The sequence below is a fragment of the Salmo salar genome, chromosome 03, assembly GCF_965601325.2.
Source record: "Salmo salar chromosome 03, fSalSal1, whole genome shotgun sequence".
Taxonomy (NCBI): Eukaryota; Metazoa; Chordata; class Actinopteri; order Salmoniformes; family Salmonidae; genus Salmo; species Salmo salar.
Genome location: NC_138293.1, coordinates 27,743,447 through 27,764,037, shown reverse-complemented (window position 1 = coordinate 27,764,037; position 20,591 = coordinate 27,743,447). Strand labels below are relative to the sequence as shown.

Below are 20,591 nucleotides of genomic sequence, written 5' to 3'. Positions count from 1 at the left end.
TTAACCTCCTATTAGAATACACCACAATATCAATATTAATTGCCCCTCATTCAAAATGTAAATACTTAGCTAGGTCTTGAAGAAGAGTCAGTACAATCCCCAACTAGAACATAATCAAACATTTGTTCTGGTTTCAAAGCCACTTGAGGAGGATGTCTCAGAATGTCCCCTTTATTCCATCCATAAATCTGGTTCCCTGAAGCATTAGACGGACATTGAATACCTTGTTTATATCCATGTGACATCCCCAACGGATCCTCTTGTTTTCATCAGCTCCTCATTTGCCTTCTGTTTTTCTCACTTTCCAAATGGCAACCGGCAACAACAATGTGACAGCTTGAGAATTCATCTCTTGAATACATTTGTTGCCAAAGTTGTCCCACAAAACGCTGTTCACCAAAAGGCACTGTATTCTTTTAGACAGTCTCTAGTTCCTGCTGTGCTGATACCTTACTATTCTATGCGCCTGCAGTAAAGCATTTTGTTTCCTTTGACTGATGTGGAAGAGAAGAATTTTCTAAACTGACGCTTCATAATCCCTTTAGTCAGTCTTTGCTCCCTCCCTCCCTCCCTCCCTCCCTCCCTCCCTCCCTCCCTCCCTCCCTCCCTCCCTCCCTCCCTCCCTCCCTCCCTCCCTCCCTCCCTCCCTCCCTCCCTCTCCCTTATACTTTCTACTTAGTGGTGGGAACTTTTGTAGTCTGATATAGTAATAGTATCTCCAAATTATATAGTTGAATAAAAAAAGTATTGAATGATAAAATTACAGATTTAGTAGACTAGTATTGTATTTTCTTGATCTGGATAGCTAAACCTCAATTCACAAATGAATGAAATATTGTACTCTCTCAGCCGTATTTTTCATTGCATGCCTGTGTGTGATAAACTGGTTTTGCACCATACCCATACCCTAAAACTATAGTTCAACCATTGACGTGGGGATTCCCCATCAGTGACTTCATGACATTACTGCTTTACCTCCGGCGCCCACTACTTGTGCAGCATTTGCATATGACCCTAATCTGTGGTTGGCTGTGGCTGCTGTTAGCTCTGTCTTAGCTGACTGGTAATTGGATACAGCAGAAATAACACAGCCTCTTACATACGTTTTTTTTCTTCTAATTTTCCTCAACAGCAAGCCAGCATGTCATATACCTACTGTACACTTCGTGACACAAATTCACATTATTTTGTTAGTTGATTGACATTATTTTAGATGCAGCTAAAGGTTTGGATGTAGCGTTTGTCCGTTTCTACAGTGTAATAAACTGTAGTGCAACTTTTGGCAGTGCAGTTCCCGCTCTTGTCCGAGCTCCATACAGTAGTCTGAGTGTCGTTCTGTGAGTGATCATGCGGGTGGCTAAAAGGCCCTTTTGAAAGTATCTTCTCCTAATTGCTCCTTGCAGGTGCCTAGCCAATCTGATTGTCGACATTCTCGCTGTCTTTTAAGCTCAAGATGTCAGTATAATGAGAAAAGAAGATACCCAAGTAATGACACTATCAACAAGGATATGAACATTCAGCTTTGAAAATTCAATCTACAGATCTTGACATGATTGATTACTTACTGCATATGGTAGGCCCTGCGCTGATCTTAATTAAGGGCCAATCAGCAGTTGCTACATCCATTTTTGGACTTCTAAATTAATGATATGTACCCATTGATTCCTGAAGAATATAACTTATGAATCCCTTATGAGCTCGGTTCAACTGTCGTACCCCATCAGAATGCAAAATATAAGCTTGTTTGACTTCAATGTTTGTAGACAAAGTAAATGTAAACAAACACTGCATAGCTTAAAACCATGGTTAAAAACTATACTTTTGATTTAATTTACTTTGTTTACTTGCATCAATAGCTCTGTCTTTGAATTTGAGAGTGGTTACATTTCTCCAGTCCCATATCTCCTGCTTTGTTATTGTTTAAACTGCTGGTTGCTGCTTTAAGCGTTACATATTTTCCGTAGTTGAGTCTTAGTTGATGCAGTCAATGGTTGAGCCTCTGATGTTGGCCCATGCACCGGTAAGCCTTTGGCTAGATGTTGTACATCAGGTCAATGCTAAACTACTTATGAGCATCACATCTTATTCCCAATACCAAATCAGTACACAATTAAAACTAGGTCAGTCGATGTTTAAAAGTAGACAATCATTCTTAGAGTATAGGCCAGTATTTAGTGTCAACGCCACACAGGCTATTTACCTCTAACAGGATCACTTTATAGCACAGTGCCAGACAGATTATTGTCAGTAACAGAAGTGTTATCTGAAAAAGGCTCATCCTGTGTTGAGTGGGGCCTTTTCACCCTTATCGTTTCGACCCAAACTGTGCTCTTTTGGCTCACTTTTCAGTTAGTTTGGTTCAGTATAATGTCAGCCTGCCTGTGTTACGCACTGCTTATTACCAGACTAGTTGGAGTGGGGCAGGGTTAGCTAGCTATGCTCCTCCATCCATGCAAAAGCAGGCTGGCACCAGATACAGGTAACTGCCAAAATAAAGGGAACCCCAACATAGTGTCTTAAAACTTCTTACATCTAGATGTTCCGCTAGCGGAACGCCTCGCCAATATCCAATGATAGAGCGTGGCGCGAATTACAAACTCCTCAAAAATCCCAAAACTTCAATTTTTCAAACATACGACTATTTTACACCATTTTAAAGACAAGACTCTCCTTTATCTAACCACATTGTCCGATTTCAAAAAGGCTTTACAACGAAAGCAAAACATTAGATTATGTCAGGAGAGTACCCAGCCAGAAATAATCAGACACCCATTTTTCAAGCTAGCATATAATGTCACAAAAACCAAAACCACAGCTAAATGCAGCACTAACCTTTGATGATCTTCATCAGATGACACTCTTAGGACATTATGTTATACAATACATGCATGTTTTGTTCAATCAAGTTCATATTTATATCAAAAACCAGCTTTTTACATTAGCATGTGACGTTCAGAACTAGCATACCCACCGAACACTTCCGGTGAATTTACTAAATTACTCACGATAAACGTTCACAAAAAACAGAACAATTATTTTAAGAATTATAGATACAGAACTCCTTTATGCAATCGCGGTGTCCGATTTTAAAATAGCTTTTCGGTGAAAGCACATTTTGCAATATTCTGAGTAGATAGCCCGGCCATCATGGCTAGCTATTTTGACACCCACCAAGTTTGGCACTCACCAAACTCAGATTTACTATAAGAAAAATTGGATTACCTTTGCTGTTCTTCATCAGAATGCACTCCCAGGACTTCTACTTCAACACCCAATGTTGTTTTGGTTCCAAATAATCCATAGTTATATCCAAATAGCGACGTTTTGTTCTTGCGTTCAAGACACTATCCGAAGGGTGACGCGCCGGCGCGTATCGTGACAAAAGATTTCAAAATATTCCATTACCGTACTTCGAAGCATGTCAAACGCTGTTTCAAATAAATTTTTATGCGATTTTTCTCGTAAAATAGCGATAATATTCCGACCAGGAGACGTTGTTTTCGTTCAAAGACTGAAAGAAGAAAATGGTGTCTTCACGTGAACGCGCGCACCCGTGTCATTGTTCTCAGATCGACCACTTCCAAATCCCCTACTGTTTTTCGCCCAGGGACTGCACAGTCATCATTCCCCGTTCTGGCGCCTTCTGAGAGCCAGTGGGAGCCTTAGAAAATGTCACATTACAGCAGAGATCCTCTGTTTTCCATAAAGAGGCTATAGAAGGCCAAGAAATGGTCAGAGAGGGCGCTTCCTGTATGGAATCTTCTCAGGTTTTGGCCTGCCATATGAGTTCTATTATACTCATAGACACCATTCAAACAGTTTTAGAAACTTTAGGGTGTTTTCTATCCAAATAAAATAATTATATGCATATTCTAGTTTCTGGGCAGGAGTAATAACCAGATTAAATCGGGTACGTTTTTTATCCGGCGGTGAAAATACTGCCCCCTATCCTAAACAGGTTAATAGGGCATTGGGCAACCACACGCCACCAGAACAGATTCAATACACCTTGGCATACATTCTACAAGTGTCTGGAACTCTACTGGAGGGATGCGACAACATTCTTCCATGAGAAATTCCATCATTTGGTGTTTTGTTGATGGTGGTTGAAAACACTGTCTCCGGTACTGCTCCAGAATCTCCCATAAGTGTTCAATTGGGTTGAGATCTGGTGACTGAAACGCACACACCCTTTAAACCCCCCTATGCTCGTTTGAGACCCCTCTTTCAAATTTACTAAGATCTCTTCTACTAGTCATGGTAGCCAAAACAAATACCCTAAGCATGATGAGATGTTAAATGCTTAATTAACTCAGGAACCACACCTGCTTTAAATATACTTTGTATCCCTCATTTACTCACATGTTTCCTTTATTTTGGGAGTTACATGTATGTTATTGGGCCAGATAGTGCTGAACGGTGCTGGAAAGGTCAATGTGAAAATAAAATATTCTGAAAGTAAAGTTTGGGTCGGCACGATAGTGTGAAAGGGGTGTTAGAATTAGAATCTAGTAATCCATGTCAGTAAACATTAGATATGCAGCCAACACAATATTTCCAACCTCAACATATATCCATACTTGAGCACCATGGAAATGTCATACCATTTGTTTTTTACAGCACTACTACTATAATGTGCCATACATTTCTGTCCGGATCTGGGATGGTAATCAAATGGTGAAAAACTTGCCATGTTTTCTAGGGATGAGGACAAGACATTTTGACCTGCAAGCTATTTACAGTTTGACCATCAGGATTAAGGGCCTAGGAAAAGTACTAGCCAACCAGGATATCGTTCTAGGAAAAACAGTTATTTTGAGTTCCATTAACTTGATATTATTCAGCCACTATCAGGTGTGATTATGTTATTGACTATGAGATGACAGCATCATCAAATCAACCATATTGTATTTGTCACATGCGCTGAATACAACAGGTGTAGACCTTACAGTGAAATGCTTACTTACAGGCCCTTAACCAACAATCATGACATGGCCTGTACTGTATTGAACCAAGTGTTGCCATCATAACGGGCCCGATTCCGACTTAGGAAATGTTCGCATTTTCTAGCGGGTCTTTCCTACGCTTCTCAGTAGTTGGTATTCAGACTTGCCTTATGCAGGTGCGTAACAAGCTTTGCAGGCATGGTTCCACTGCATGCGCTGAATACCTTTAATGAAAACAACGTTGAAAACCCTCCCACTTGCTGGCCAACAGATTTTCTCATGGAGTTTTCAGTCAATATGGTTTTCAGTACATTTATCTTAAACCATCCCTTTAAATAGGGTGTACCTTTAATTCTAATTTTGACAACAGAATAGAATACATTGAGAACGGGTTTCATAGTGATCAATGAAGAATGCCATATAAATATAGGAATTTTTGGCCTCATTTCAGCACCAATTGTTAGATTTAAATACTCCAATCTTGACTATTTAGGCACTTTTAATGTTTAGGAAAGTATGTATGGTTTCGAGAGCCTTTACACAGAAAATATATTGATCAATCAAAAATACAGTGGTTTGATTCATCCTGAAAGTTGTAATATTTAAGTTCATCATCCATGAAATATTAGAAGGTGGAAAGAAAGTGTAAAATAAGGGTTGAACAATGGTTCTATAAATCTCCCCTAATCCTCACTAATCATGGAACGGTATGACAACGGTCCAGTCGTCGTGAACCATGCGCCAGGCTCCAGGTTTAACCTGCTATGTGTGGTCTGAGTTCCATAATGATTCAAATAGGCTACATGTCCCAAATTATTGCACAACGTTAGTCTAATCTGATCCACTAATGCTAGTCACCCTCAGGAACAATAGACGTGACAGAGGAAAGAATGGTCAACGGAAAGGAATGATGCAAAATGTAAGCTACAAATTGAAGAAAACAAACACTAAAGTGACAGTTATAAATGTATGTGGATATTACTGATACAAAATCGAAAATAAAACGGAGAAAAGCCTGGATATATAATTCAAACATTCTAAAGCGCATTAGGTTCAGCCCTACAGAAGCCAATAAGCTTGGGTCTCCAAATTTCATCCATGCAAATTGAGCATACAATAAATATTCGGAATAACGGCACAGCTATTATAGCATACTTCACTGTGGAAAAGGGGCCGCAATATGTCGTTGTGATTTTCAGTTTGTTTCCTTAAGACTGGTTTGGCATTCGTCTCCAGTGATCATAAGGAAAAATCATCTAAAACAATTGCTATATGTATTTACAAATGGATGACTCATTTACCTAGCTCTTATCAATAGCACTTGTCAATTAAGAAAATGCAATGCATGGAGAATGCTTTTATTTATATTGGAAAAAAGTCGATGCTTTTTCCACTTGGAACCGGAGGGTTCGCTTGACCTTATTCATGGTTTCCTTGAGCGTAAAAGTGTTGGAATTATGAGGGAATTAAGTCAAGATTAGAATAGTTTATCTGTAGACACCTCCACCACACCTTCATTTCTTAGATCTCCACCACGAACGAATAGCGGGTGAATAGCATGTTATTCTCACGCTTAAGTTCATCAGAATAGCATAGAAATAAGTGTATAAAAAGGAAATTACGTTCCATTTACGCTTAACTCGGGTCGGAATCAGACCCATGCACAATAGGGAGAATTGGTTTGAAATGGAGCAGTGTCTTATTGGAAGGTCAAATTTCCACATCGTCAAAATCCAGATAAAGTGATTGACCAGAGTAGGCCTACGTAAAGAACTCAAATGTGAAGGAAGGGGTAACACACACACAATCACAAGTAATTTAGCAGTATTTAAAAATTGTAAAAACGAAATGTTAATCCTCCCATGTAGGGATGTTGTTATATCGCCAATATCTCCCCAACAAACACACATGCTATAGGAAGAGGTGACTGAGCAAGGCTTATTATCATGATACAACACAAGAGGAAGTATTTTATGCTATTATTCACATCCATGGGTTTTTTTTAGTAGCCATTTATTAAGATGACCAATACACACTTGACCACTCAGGAACACGCAGAAAAACAACATGAAGCAGACAAAACAGCAACACAAGATTTACACAACTAGAAACTGCCTCTATATGCACTTATAAAAATAGAACATTTGCTTAAAAATGAGTCAGCGTAAACTCAACAGGTAAACACCAGCATCCAGTTTTGTGTATTAAGTTACTAGAAGGTCACTTATAGAATCTGAGCATTTAATACACTCTCTGAAAGTTAGAAATCAAGTCTTAAACCTGGAACCGATAAGACAATGGTACACAGTGAAAAAAAAATATGCTTTATTTACAAACATATCTCAACACACAGCCCCAAAAAGTGTCAAACTAGATCCAAAACTCATATTTAATTGTATTTTAGTGTTCTCGCCCCCAGATTGAAATACTTGATATAACTAAAATGGTTTATGAATGATTCCCACTATGTTAAAGCTTTTTAAAGTGCAACAGACTGATATTCGTGCATAAGTAAGAACAGGTGTAGCAAGAAATGTAGAGTAGAAATTATACAAATTTCATGAGCACAGTTACAATCTTGCAAATTCCTAATGCCAAACTCAGCAGATACTCTGCCTTTTAGGGTTCTCTCAAATGAGACCAAACAGAGCTACATCATATAAATATCTGTCTAGCTGGGTTAGTTAATAACCCCAGCCTGAGACAGGAGACCATCAAGCCAGTATATTGCTATTCACGGAAGCCTGACACACTCATTAGCTCCTTTGTGGCCGGTCAGTGAACTGAAATCTATAAATCTGAATTAAAAAGTCCCTTTCTTTAAGCCCCGCTGCAGAAAGACTAAATCACCCATTCCAATAGGAACTTTTCTTTCTTGCAAATAACAACAACCTCTCACCCACACACTGTAATACTAAACCCCTAAAAAGGGAAATCGAAACTAATAAATACAAACTACAAAAACTGATCCCAAAGTTCTTTAGCCTTGTCTCACATTGCTCCCTCTAAAGCACAGCTTCAGTCATGTGTTCCAATGGGATTATCCCATAGAGCAGAGCTGAAAAGAGGCTTCCCGGGACTCTGCCTCCTCCTAGTCAAACAGGTCAGGTACTGTAGCAGTCCATCCAGACCCAACAACAGGAACTCATACAATAAAGTCTTTAATAAATGAATTGACAAAATACTATTTTTTTCCTTTCAAGATGTACAAAGATTAAACCATTTTTTCAAATCCAAGTTGGTTGGTTATCAGGGTCATTTTGCCTTTGTTTAATCTTTTTTGTAAAACAAACTTCTCAGTTCTCCGGCTATGCTTGTGAGCAGGGAGTGAAAGAAGACATTGCGAGTGCTTGAGTCATGAATGTGAAGAGACGGGTGAAGAGAAGGGAAGGGAGGAGAGAGGCCTCATAGCTAGAGGCTGTTTTCTCAGGTCAGGTGATAACAGCTCCTACTCCTGGGAAGAGCTGCTGTGTGTGGCTGTGGTGCTTCTGCCAGCTGCCTTGCGTTCATAGTTCACCAGTCTCTGTCCAACCAGGTACCTGAGAGAAAAATATATATACTTTCAGAGAGAAATACCATGCCATGAAAGGAGAGAGGCTACAGAGTGTAAATAGCACACCAGTATGCCAACAAGTATATCCTCAGAGGCTTGGAGAAGTCATTTTATGATTTGTATTGGAAACTATGGTGCTCCACTGTCATAATGGAGACTAACACAGTCTGAAAGACATCCGGAAACCATTTTGTCAGGTCAGTATCGGCAATAAGTAACAACTGTGGTTGTGCTGAACTTAATGTCAGAGTACTCACTTGTCATTCTTAATGTGCTCATAAAGGCGCTTAAATTGACGGATTTGGAAGGAGAGGATTCCCACCAGCATGACTACCATGACCAGTAACGGGTAGATTCTCCTCTGCACCAAATTCTGCATCTCCATGGTAACTCCTGCAGAAAGAGCAATCAGAGGTTCAATGATACATTTGCTCACTTTCCCTCACCAATAATATACATCTCTCTCACACACGCACACAACTGAAAGCAATAATTACACTTTCATTATCTGATAAATGCCTTACCTGGGGAATATTGAGCTACGATGGGGACGATGCCAGCAGAGATGACATAGGGCACACAGAGAGACACCAGTAGCACACAGATAACCGGAGCAGCCAGCTTACGGATGATGAAATGGAGATCAATGTTGCGAATTCCGTTAGCGTACACCTAGAAGAGGGAACAACACTAGGAAGTCAATATAATTCCAAAACGTATTCAACATTAATCTGAGCTATATTATTAATGGCATCATACTACAGCTCTTCACAGTAATTAGGGTAATAATCATAGTAAAACAGTCTTGTGGGAGCGACCTGTTCGATCACGGTTTTCAGCCACCACTGGGGACCCATCAGAGTAATGGCAGCAATAATTTTGGCATGGAGCACTCCCAGAGCCCAGTCCTGAAACAAAAAGTCCCAACAAGAGCAGGTTAGTCTTAAACAGCGGTGTTGGTTGTTGTTGCCTCTTCTTCTGTTATCTGATTGCAGGAAGCTAAAGACTTCATCATAAAAGTTTTAGGTGCAGTGTCAAATTAGCTGACTGACCATTCACATCGCTCCGGCCAAACTATCGTTTCTTCTCCCCCATGAGGCTGGATTTGCATGCCTCCCTGACATTTTGTAAAACGCAAACAAATTCTGACCGTTCTGATTGGTCACAGAAACCGGTGGGTTAGGCCAGAGTCAGCCTACATGATGACCTTATCAACTTCGATACTTTGATTGGTTAGAGACTGATCGTTGATTCATTTGTTTTGTACAACGCCCCTCATTTTGACGTCAGCAGAAATGTATTCTAGGAAGGCAGTTTTAGACAATGTACGGTGTGATCATAGAGCAGCGGAATTAAATTCAGGATGAGTCATCAGGAAAGTGTAACATTTTAAGATTACCATTTTAATCCAATGTAAAGCTATATGGTCATTGGTGTTAGATGGGTGGCCCTTACAGTACCTGCCAGGGGTAGAAGAGTGGTGTCTGGTCCAATGGCACCCTGAGAGGAGCTACTATGACCAGCTCAAATAGCAGGCCCAGCAGGAGAGGGATGGCTCCAACCAGCAGCACAGCCACGACCACCGTCTTCAGGATCTACAGTACAAAACGTATAGAAAACAGAGGGCTAGAAACACAGGCCTCTCAACACACAACACAGATACAGTAGGTATCACTTCACTGAGCGGACTTCAGATTGCATTCGGAGTCAGCCTATATAGAGGACATGAATGACCTAGAACCACGCAGTCACACAGAGATGAGCCACTGCAAACTAACAAAGCACAGCATAATAAAAAAAGCATAACCCTAAAACATACAGTATTGAAACCACTCGTGTGTCTTATGTCTATATTTCCATATATTTTGCTGTATAAAATCACATGCTTATTCTAATTCAGTTGCTGTTTGCATTACAAGTGTGAGGGGAAAAACAATAAGAATGAGTTAGGAGAAGAAGAAGAATGAGTTAGAAGAAGAAGAAGAATGAGTTAGAAGAAGAATGAGTTAGAAGAAGAAGAAGAATGAGTTAGAAGAAGAAGAAGAATGAGTTAGAAGAAGAATGAGTTAGAAGAAGAAGAAGAATGAGTTAGAAGAAGAATGAGTTAGAAGAAGAAGAAGAATGAGTTAGAAGAAGTGTGAGTTAGAAGAAGAAGAAGAATGAGTTAGAAGAAGAAGAAGAATGAGTTAGAAGAAGAAGAAGAATGAGTTAGAAGAAGAATGAGTTAGAAGAAGAAGAAGAATGAGTTAGAAGAAGTGTGAGTTAGAAGAAGTGTGAGTTAGAAGAAGTGTGAGTTAGAAGAAGAAGAGTTCAGGTGTGTGTTGGTGGTGTGTGTTGATAGTCATTACCGTGTTGCAGAGCATTACCATGAGGGTCCACTCCTGGACCTTGAGCAGAATGACCCTCCTGCCCTGGGGCATCCAGGCCAGCAGCACGGTGATGGCCCTGATGGACAGCCAGCACACGTATAGGCCGCAGGCTGCCGTGTACAGCTCGTGGATCTTTGCACTGCCCGTCCAGAGGGACATCAGGTACCGGCCGGCAAATACTGTAGCAGGGGGCGGAGTGAGGGGGTGAGACAGCGAGAGTAAGAGACGGTGACAGTAGGTAAATGTGGAAGAAAGTGGAGTGGGACAGCGCAATTCCATTGAGTGAGTTGAGTGGACTATACAGTGAATTCACCTGGCAACGTGAGACACACCAGACTGGCCACCAGCAGTGTCACACACATGAACACGATCAGCAGCACAATCTAGAAAAACAAGAATGAATACACATGAATAGACCACATTGAATTTTATTTGCATGCTCTGTGACAAAGATGGCTTAGAGAAAACAAGTGTCAGGTCTAATGAATAGCTAGGCAGGCTACCTCCTACCAGGTGAATCATATTATCATTATTATATGGAAGTTATAATCATGACTCACCCTGAAGCTGAACTTAATGGGTTGGTGGTAGGGCTGGAAGCCAACAGGACCTCCCTGCTGTAGGATAGCCTGGTGGGCAGCGTGCAGCCCATCAGGGATGGCGTTGTTATTCCTCCCCTGCGGATTGTTGTTGGCCTGCTGGTCCGCATCATCGTCATTCTCCTCCTGGTCACCCAACAGGTACGAGTGGAGGTCTCTGTGGCACAGACAGCACCGTTAACATGGGGTTCAAAGTCTTCTAATTGGCTGAGTTGAGGCTGAGGATATGTGTCAGTCTATGATAGCTCAACTCTGGGGTTTAACCCTGGTTTTATGGGAGAACAATGAGAGCCTACATGAACTACACCATATATACAAAAGTATGTGGACACCTCTTCAAATTAGTGGATTCGGCAATTTCAGCCACACCGGTTGCTGACAGGTGTATAAAATTGAGCACACAGTCATGCAATCTCGATAGACAAACATTGGCAGTAGAATGGCCTTACTGTGGAGCTCAGTGACTTCCAACGTGGCACCGTCATAGGATAGGGAGCTTCATGAAATGGGTTTCCATGGCCGAGCAGCCGCACACAAGCCTAAGATCACCATATGCAATGCCAAGTGTCAGCTGGAGTGGTGTAAAGCTTGCCGCCATTGGACTCTGGAGCAGTGGAAACGCGTTGTCTGGAGTGATGAATCGCACTTCATCATCAGGCAGTCCGACAGACGAATCTGGGTTTGGGCGGATGTCAGGAGAACGCTACCTGCCCCAATGCATAGTGCCAACTGTAAAGTTTGGTGGAGGAGAAATAATGGTCTTGGGCTGTTTTTCATGGTTTGGGCTAGGCCACGTAGTTCCAGTGAAGGGAAATATTAATGCTACAGTATACAATGACTTTCTTGACGATTCTGTTCTTCCAACTTTGTGGCAACAGTTTTGGGAAGGCCCTTTCATGTTTCAGCATGACAATGCCCTAGTGAACAAAGCGAGTTCGATACAGAAATGGTTTGTCGAAATCAGTGCGGAAGAACTTGACTGGCCTGCACAGAGCCCTGACCTCAACCCCATCGAACACCTTTAGGATGAATTGGAACGCCAGGCCTAATCACCCAACATCAGTCCCCGCAGCAATGTTCCAACATCTAGTGGAAAGCCGTCCCAGAAGAATGGAGGCTGTTATAGCAGCAAAAGGGAGACCAACTCCATATTTTTATGAGATTCGACAAGCAGGTGTCCACATACTTTTGGTCATGTAGTGTATATCCCAGTAAAATAATGGATTCCAATATAAATGATAAAGCCCAAGAACACTCACAGTCTAACAGAGAGTTGGTTTGTTGTTGTTTGTGTGTGACACTCACAGCAGATATCCAGCGGTGACGGTCCAGGCTCTGACCAGGCCTTTGAGCCACTGGCGTGTGTGACCTTGTTCCAGCAGCGCAGGCAGAACCACCTGAAGTAGCAGCAGTTCCAGAGAGAGCTCACTGACTGGAGCATCACTGGGAAACGGAGACATTATCATCACCCATAACGGAGTACATTACAGAGGTATTTGTTAGTTACTGAAGAGGCATTTATTCATTACTAAACATGCATTGGTTATTGATGTTGTAGCGTGGCATGTAGCGTGGCACAATCCGGCCAATGACTTATCTTCTGGTAATTGCAACACGGTCGACTTCGGCCATAACAGCTTCATGACATTACTAGGAGCCTATGGCTTAAGTCAAGTCCTTCCATTGTTACTCCAGGCCACCAGACTTTTAAAAATGTAGTTTACCTTTATTTAACTAGGCAAGTCAGTTAAGAACAAATTCTTATTTTCAATGACGGCCTCCCGGGGAACAGTGGGTTAACTCCCTTGTTCAGGGGCAGAACGACAGATTTTTACCTTGTCAGCTCAGGATTCGATCTTGCAACCTTTCGGTTACTAGTCCAACGCTCTAACCACTAGGCTACCTGCCGCCCCACTTACCTGTACAGCATGACATTGTAGGGGAGGAAGGCTGGGAGGATGAATTTGATCGTCCTTATGGGAAGCCACAACATTAGTAAAACTATGGAGCCAAACACCACCTGCAGAGAAAGACCAGAAACCCAGTGTTACTGGCACTGTATGTCCTGTCCAGGCACCCATAGCTACGGCATTGTACATTAGATAGGAATAAGTGGGTTGCAACTCACCACTGATAGAATTAATCTTCTGAGATGTCTGTATATTGGCAGGTGAATCATTTCTTGGACAGGATTAAAGTCAGGATCGTTCAGGTTTCTGAGAAACCATAAAACACCAGGTCTCAGCACCTAGAGCGACAATTAGAAACAGATCTAATTGGGATACATAACTCAACAGCAGAAATCTCTTCACATAGGTTTATGGCACCTGAAATGACAGCCATGAAGGTATGAGAGAGAATACCATCTCACCTCTCGCAGTAAGAGGATGAACGAGGCAAAGTAGAAGACATAAACCATCCCTACAAGCCAGTGGAGGAACATGGTGGTGCCGGGAGCAGAGTCAAAACTCAGCTCTCTGTCCTTCAGAGAGGCATCAAACATCTCCTGCAACAACACAGAACAACATTTGGCTTTTCAATAAAGGAAAATGGAGGTATGAATTATTATTTTGAAAGGACGCATCATTAAAGCAGAAGAACATGGTCGGCTTACCAGTGAGCAGATGTCGAGCCACCAGCCACAGATGACAGGGAACACACCGATCTCCACGACTACCAGCAGGGATACCTGGTTAATCATAATATCAATATGTATTAAAACTGGTGTGTATTTCAATGGCAATAGAAGGCAAATTGTTAGTTTATACTGTAATCCAGACTGAGAATATACTGTACGCAAGATAAACACAATACGCTGTATGAATATACTTCTGAGCCAATAAGACACAAACTAGTCATATACCAGTCAGGCTATGCATTTCCAATCAAGGAAAAAAATAATTATCATAATGTTCAGTACCTTGACAACAATGTAGCACACTCCTAAAAGGTGTCTGGATCTTTGGAATCGCACCAACGCTGCCAATCCCTGGGATTTTCATTAAGGAAAAAACGCATGCAATACATCACAGGTACTACATGTCTATAAGAGACTAAAACTAGGCTATAACACGCTTTTGTAACAGATACCAGAGGATACATGGCACAGTATTAATGTCATGGCCAGGAAGATGTAGCCTACGATGGTGGTGATGAGGCCTTCGAAGTGGGAGGCCTGCACCTGCAACAGGAAATGACATGATTCAAATAATCTTCTTTCTGACACTGCAAAGCAGCTCAACAGTGTATGGAGCGAGTCATTCAGATTCCAAAACAAACTTCACAAAATCCATTCATACAGATGTCAAATATAATCTCTCTAGTTACACGCAAGAGAAAGGCCTTAAATTCAATGTAACTTACACTAAGATGGTACTTACATTATTTTCAAAGCCAAGACCCACAACTGAGAAATGTCCAATATGATACGGACAAAAAGCTGAAAAGGAATGTTAGTCACTGTTATAATATCCTTTTAGATATATATATATATATTATTTTTTTTTGATTAAAAAGGCACATTCTCTTAACATAAGTTTAATGACACGTACCAAACACCAAAATGAAGAGTGTGTTTAGTGAGACCACCCAGAAGACATGCTCCTGATGAAGAAAGAAGGACAACATATTTACAACAACCTGAAGATTTTCTCAAAAGGGTACGACATTTCATCAAACATGGGGAATGAGCTACTTACCAGGAAAACCAAGGAGCCATCAAGACCGAGCATCTGTGAATACATTTTTTTTTTTAAAGAATGTTCAATTTCACTTTACATTTCTTATACACAACAATGACCAATGGGTATATAACACAAACTCAAACTCACCCTCTCCCATGTTAGCTCCTCTGCTGCCCGGTCCCATTCCAGGGCATTCCAATTCATGTCATCTAGAAAGGGACAAAAGCAGCACCTCACTTACTGACACCTCAAATTAACACTTTGTCAAACAAGCAGTCCAGAAATCACCTACAAATTAATGTCTATGATGACAAAATATACATTATGATATAAAAAAATTGTAAAATGCAAAGCCACCATCCTAAATTAGCCTTTGAAATAAGGCTGCATTAGGTTAACATCTAGAACCTTTATAGCCTGAGTGCCAGTCTATTTGTGCCATTATACCAAATCCTTGTCACTGACAATGAAAAATGGTGCAAACAGATCTGGGTCCAGGCTAGAACCTTTCCATTCGAAGGTTCATACCTTGTGCACCATTGTTGGCGTCCCCTACATCCTCAGCCCCAGCCTCGTCCTCCAGCTCTATGTCCTCTGCCGGGTCCACCTGGATGTCAGGGACCTCAGCCGCTGGACCATTGTCCGCCATGGGCTCAGCAGCAGCAGGAGCAGGCTGGTTCTCACCCACCCCCTGCCCAGGACCAGGGCCCTGCTGATGGGGAAAAGACATGGGACACAAAGGTGGGCGCGGTAGCTCCAGAACATTAGAAGAGGCTATCTCTGGTTAAGGAAGAGTGTATTGAGCGCTCTTTAACACTCAACTTAGAAGTGACAAGTTGCAGTGAAGGAATGCTATAGTTAGCACATAATTATGTTCACCCAGAGTGACTGACTTGACTTTGTAGTGGGATTTTTGGTTACCTCATTAAGTTGTGGAGCAGGTGCATGTTGTGGCTGCTGATTCTGCTCCAGCCACTGGGGGGCGCCACCATGAACAATCTGCTCCCGCAGCCATACCAGACTGATGAAGGCGCAGAGTGTACACGTCACCACAAAACAACCCTGCAAGCAGTCCGCCAGCAAGTTCTCTCTGTGGATGAAGGGACATTACAATTTTTTCATGGTGAGTCAGAATGTTATTGGCTAAATGACTAGACAACATTTGTTGAATGTTTTTACAGGGTATTGTTTTGTACAGGTTCAGGAAAAGAAAATAATGACCATCTTACGTAGAAAGCATATCTAATGGCAGGGTAAGGAGTGAGCTCACAGAGCCGGTAAACAGACACTTGTAGATGCGACCTGCGGCAATAAGACAGTCAGTCAACACACACTGATATATTCAACAAGGCCAACAATGGATAGCTTACTGAACAACATGTACCACCAGACTGTGTTTTAGAACATTTGTACTTACATGCTGTGAGAGGAACGACTCCCAGCCAAGCAAAGGCAACTAGTGTGTAGTGAAACCAGTATCTAATAGCTGTGCCTACACTTGTCACCAGCCCCGCAAATATGTCCTGGACAGGCAGTCGGGAAGGCATGTCTGGAGAATAGACTGGAAAAAACAAAGGAAAGGAAGTATCAAAACAGGATATTTCATTTTCACATCCTCAAATTCCAACCTTCCTTTACTGGTCCTAATTGGGTCCATTCAGAACTAAGAAAAGCTTACATTGGATCATAATAGTTGTCTGGTTGTCTGGTATCATGACAGACTATGCTTGTCCTTTAGACAATTTAATCATCTGAGAAAACTACAATTTAAATCTCTCACTAAATGAATGAGGATGGCAGACGGACTCCGGTAAGAGAAATAGAGATTAGATTGAGCAACACTAGAGTAATGGATTAGTATAGACAAGGCCATGTGTGTGTCCCCTAGGCCTCTCTTGAATGATAACTAGTCAGGGCAGCTCACAGTCTTACTCAAATGAGAATAAGTAATACTTCCCGAGGCTGACCAAGACCGCATATGCACTTCAAAATAAAATACTTCAAGAAATATGTTAGAGGTCAGTCATTGGATGATGATATTGGACTGCAATCCCTCTGTCAAAACAGGCAAATGACCCTATGAGGTAGGTTAGGCCTATACGTTAGTCACGTTGATGGAACCCTATATAACTTAAGTAAATGCTGCATTGAATAATATGTTAAACAGAATAGGTATATAGAAGGAAATGAAATTGAATGACTTACTTGGCGTAAAAGCAAATCTGTGTTTGCATAACTCGCAGTATTCTTTTCTGCTGTGTTTTAGCCATTGTACCAAGCTGTGAAAATACAGATGAATTATGTAAGTGTGTTGTCACATGTGCAGCAATATAAAATATCAATTTCAGTTGCTTAAGGACAGACCATCTAGCTAGATTTAGCACAGGGAGCGATCTAGTATCAGAGCCCATCTCTGGCTAACAGATCACATTTTCATGCAACTTGTCAAACCCTGGCTTCCATTACACCGTTCCCATAGTAATACTTGGCTCTGCTCCTCTCTGTTGAATGTATCATGCTCTGGCAAGAACCCAGTGTCTCTAAAGAAATGCCACTGGCCCTGTGTTTGAGTATACAACCAACCAGCACCACATACCATTCTTGATGGATGAATTTTATACTTCCTGTGCAAACACAGGGGTGATATAGTGGCTTGTCCGGGGTTCCTTCAGACCGGCAGACCCGGCATATATCCCCTGCAGAAGACAAGGACATGAATCAGGCAAAATCAGAGAACAGGGTTCATGAAATTCCGATAGGCTTTGTTTTGAGAAACCATCATATGCAACGTGCATGAAAACATAGCTAGCAGATCTTTCAGTGATCTCAAGACTCTTTTTGTCAGGACCTTTCATTTGTAAATACTCTGGGGCTTTTGATTAACTTTACAAAAGATCAACGAATCATCCCCATGCTTTACCTGTCACTAATCAAGTGATTGGCAGCACTAATGGGTGGCAAACAGGTACATTCTATATTGCTGTTGTTATGTTAGCTATGTTGATTAGTTAACTAGCTAGAAATGGAGGACGGATACATCACTAGTCTATTGAATTGAAATGTAATCAATAACGTGTAGAAGTGCAGAGAAGTCAGTAAGCTAGCTATTAACTAGCAGTGATAAAGGTGGGTTATACTGCATCTTGGACTTAGTGGTGAGGGCATGTCATTTAGCTAAAGCTAGCTAACGTTAGCTAGTGATGCTAGCTACTTCATGCAGGATGTAGCTTCGGTAGAAGAAAAAACGGGTTATTGTCAATTTGCGACAAAACAGATTCCTAGAGGCGCAATCAAATGTGTGTCACAACAGGAGGTTAACTAATTCTGTAACGTAAATGTGTTAACAAGATGGGTTGATGAGGTTGCTAGCTACCTTCCTCGGCGGTGTCCATCTTGAATGCTGACGCACACTGTCCCCTTTTCAGTCAACACATAACACCGTCTGGCTAGTTGGTGAAAAGCCTAGCAGCCAGCGAACTAAAAAAAAAACATCTCAGAATGACGTTCGATTCAATCACTGGTTACAATGTAACTTCACTATTTGATTCCCCGTGGGGATACAATGTAGCAATTTTATCAGGCACTCCGGGGGCCCTGTGGCTAGGCTAGCTACGGTAAAAACTGCTATGCACAGCAACTATCAAAATGCTGACGGTATTGGGTTACCGTACAAGAGTAAGCTGCGCACTTTTATATATTTTTTTAATTAACATTAAACAGATACGTTTTAAGACTTTCATATTCAGTCAAATTCAATGAAATGTGTTAGGTAGTAAGAAATGCAAGATGGGGAATTTGCTTAAATTATCACAATTTGTTTATTACTGACTCTCACACATTTGATTTGATAACATCCTGGGAAGGTTTTTCAAATCAACAAATCCCTGAAGCATCCAGGGATGAACACAATTAGTATGACGTGGTAGTGTCATCATTGCCCAGGGGCTGCTGTGGAGTTACAATATGTCCCTGATGTGTTCCTCTTTCTGTTTTGAACGACTCTGCATCGTATACCCACACAGTGTCTATTCCTTCTCCAGCGGTGCCATCAGGTGCCCAGGTGGGAAAAGGGAAACGGCAGGCCACCACTTTAGCTGTGCTCTGTAGTTCTGTCTGCAGTTTGCCCTCCAACTGATCCATCTGTGAAGTAATACAATCAATTCTCATATTGAGGGTCATATTGTTGATGTAGTGCTATGCGTGGTGGCATTTACAAAATAAAAAGCTACCCTTATTTTGTCTAGCAGATAAATAAGAGTTAAACTCACCATCTGAGGTACTCCAAATATGACAACATTTGAGTACTGATTAAAGCTGACCTGAGAACCAGGGCATACACATACATTAAAAGAAAGACCCAACATTAGTCCCAACTTTATTTTGGATAAAGAACAATTTGTAAATGATCACTGGTGGATTGACTAACCTTCCATAAATCTGATATGTGGAAGGAAGTAGAATGATGAACACCCGCTCTCCAAGCTCTGTAACGGGAGTACCACACCAACCATGGATTCAACTCAAATCCAACAGCTCGAAATCCTTTCTTTGCAGCTGCTATCACCTGCAGAAATGTAATGCATGGTTAAATCAAAGTGCCAGTGATAGGAGCAACATAATACTACACATGTCCAGCCTAAAAGTCTTCAGGGATGCTAATAGGCTACAACTAAATTCCCTCTAATGCAATTTGTAACTTTAATTTACTGTCAAGAGTGCAACCCCTGCAAATTGCACAAACCCAAGGATCTAACTTAACAATCAAAAGTGAAGTCACAATCACAACTTCAGACAATGGCTGGTCCTCCTCTGATCAGACTACTTAGTGTACTTACTATTCTTCCATCCCCACTTCCGATGTCCACGAGGGATCCAGATCTCGCCTGCAGCACTTTCAGGACATTTTCCACCTGTGCTGTAGTTGCGGGAACATAAGGTAGGCACACCTTTCTCAAAGCAGGTGCAACAAATGGACCTGCAACAGCGTAAAGGGCAACCAATGACCCCCCGACAATTCCAGTTGCGATCAGTCCTAAACGTTTTTTGAAGCCGCTGTCTTTAGCATTAACGTTACATTGTATCGCCTCCGTTTCCAGTAGACGGTGTTCGGCCATGATGACTTGCTACTTTGAATAAATGAATGAGCGCGAGCTGCTGGAAACCTCTCCTCCCACTGTTAGCTAGCTACTCATCCAAGGACATGTATTGATAGCTACATCATTCAAGAACATGTAAACATTACGAGACTAACCACCAGAAATAACGTTACACTTAAACACGTGGGACGTAACTAAATAGCAAACTGACATGACATTTGAATGTCAGAAAAGGTGAAAATACTTTATTAGAATCGAAAACTCTCTCTCCTCTCGTTCTGGACCAAGGTGTGCTGCAGGTTTTTGTCCGACTTGATGCGAAATACAGTTTCGGTGGTTCCTAGT

At 41.5% G+C, this 20,591-nt stretch overlaps 2 protein-coding genes across 4 annotated transcripts; both read right to left on the bottom strand.

The window, feature by feature from the left end:
* Nucleotides 1-7,249: 7,249 nt before the first annotated feature.
* Nucleotides 7,250-19,289, bottom strand: LOC106599309 (E3 ubiquitin-protein ligase MARCHF6). 3 transcript variants are annotated; one of them, XM_014190474.3, is made up of 27 exons: nucleotides 19,169-19,289; nucleotides 18,524-18,627; nucleotides 17,747-17,846; nucleotides 17,356-17,429; nucleotides 16,568-16,711; nucleotides 16,380-16,452; nucleotides 16,072-16,240; nucleotides 15,679-15,862; nucleotides 15,298-15,359; nucleotides 15,166-15,198; nucleotides 15,019-15,070; nucleotides 14,848-14,906; nucleotides 14,568-14,648; nucleotides 14,388-14,456; nucleotides 14,082-14,156; nucleotides 13,839-13,973; nucleotides 13,596-13,715; nucleotides 13,387-13,487; nucleotides 12,773-12,910; nucleotides 11,429-11,624; nucleotides 11,182-11,251; nucleotides 10,848-11,047; nucleotides 9,960-10,094; nucleotides 9,318-9,407; nucleotides 9,024-9,171; nucleotides 8,757-8,892; nucleotides 7,250-8,485 (listed from the first exon to the last, which is right to left on the bottom strand). In XM_014190474.3, the coding sequence occupies exons 2-27, from the start codon at nucleotides 18,540-18,542 to the stop codon at nucleotides 8,395-8,397; spliced, it is 2,754 nt and encodes a 917-aa protein (XP_014045949.1). In that variant the 5' UTR covers nucleotides 18,543-18,627; nucleotides 19,169-19,289; the 3' UTR covers nucleotides 7,250-8,394. The 3 variants fall into 3 exon arrangements, with proteins under 3 accessions (XP_014045949.1, XP_014045955.1, XP_014045948.1); XM_014190480.3 differs by lacking the exon at nucleotides 19,169-19,289 and having other exon boundaries at nucleotides 10,866-11,047; nucleotides 18,524-18,799; XM_014190473.3 differs by lacking the exon at nucleotides 19,169-19,289 and having other exon boundaries at nucleotides 18,524-18,798.
* atpsckmt (fATP synthase c subunit lysine N-methyltransferase) lies at nucleotides 18,945-20,550 on the bottom strand. The gene is made up of 4 exons (XM_014190486.3): nucleotides 19,986-20,550; nucleotides 19,577-19,714; nucleotides 19,419-19,469; nucleotides 18,945-19,290 (listed from the first exon to the last, which is right to left on the bottom strand). The coding sequence occupies exons 1-4, from the start codon at nucleotides 20,262-20,264 to the stop codon at nucleotides 19,060-19,062; spliced, it is 699 nt and encodes a 232-aa protein (XP_014045961.2). The 5' UTR covers nucleotides 20,265-20,550; the 3' UTR covers nucleotides 18,945-19,059.
* Nucleotides 20,551-20,591: the final 41 nt, after the last annotated feature.

Excerpts from the sequence above, each read along its gene's own strand:
- atpsckmt (XM_014190486.3), bottom strand. The coding sequence starts at position 20,264 with ATGGCCGAACACCGTCTACTGGAAACGGAGGCGATACAATGTAACGTT. Across the intron at positions 19,715-19,985 it reads GAAGTGGGGATGGAAGAATA|GTGATAGCAGCTGCAAAGAA; the intron begins GTAAGTACACTA and ends ACATTTCTGCAG. Across the intron at positions 19,291-19,418 it reads TATTTGGAGTACCTCAGATG|ATGGATCAGTTGGAGGGCAA; the intron begins GTGAGTTTAACT and ends ATTACTTCACAG.
- LOC106599309 (XM_014190474.3), bottom strand. Across the intron at positions 14,649-14,847 it reads GTCTTGGCTTTGAAAATAAT|GTGCAGGCCTCCCACTTCGA; the intron begins GTAAGTACCATC and ends TTCCTGTTGCAG. Across the intron at positions 11,625-12,772 it reads GTCACCGCTGGATATCTGCT|AGACCTCCACTCGTACCTGT; the intron begins GTGAGTGTCACA and ends TCTGTGCCACAG.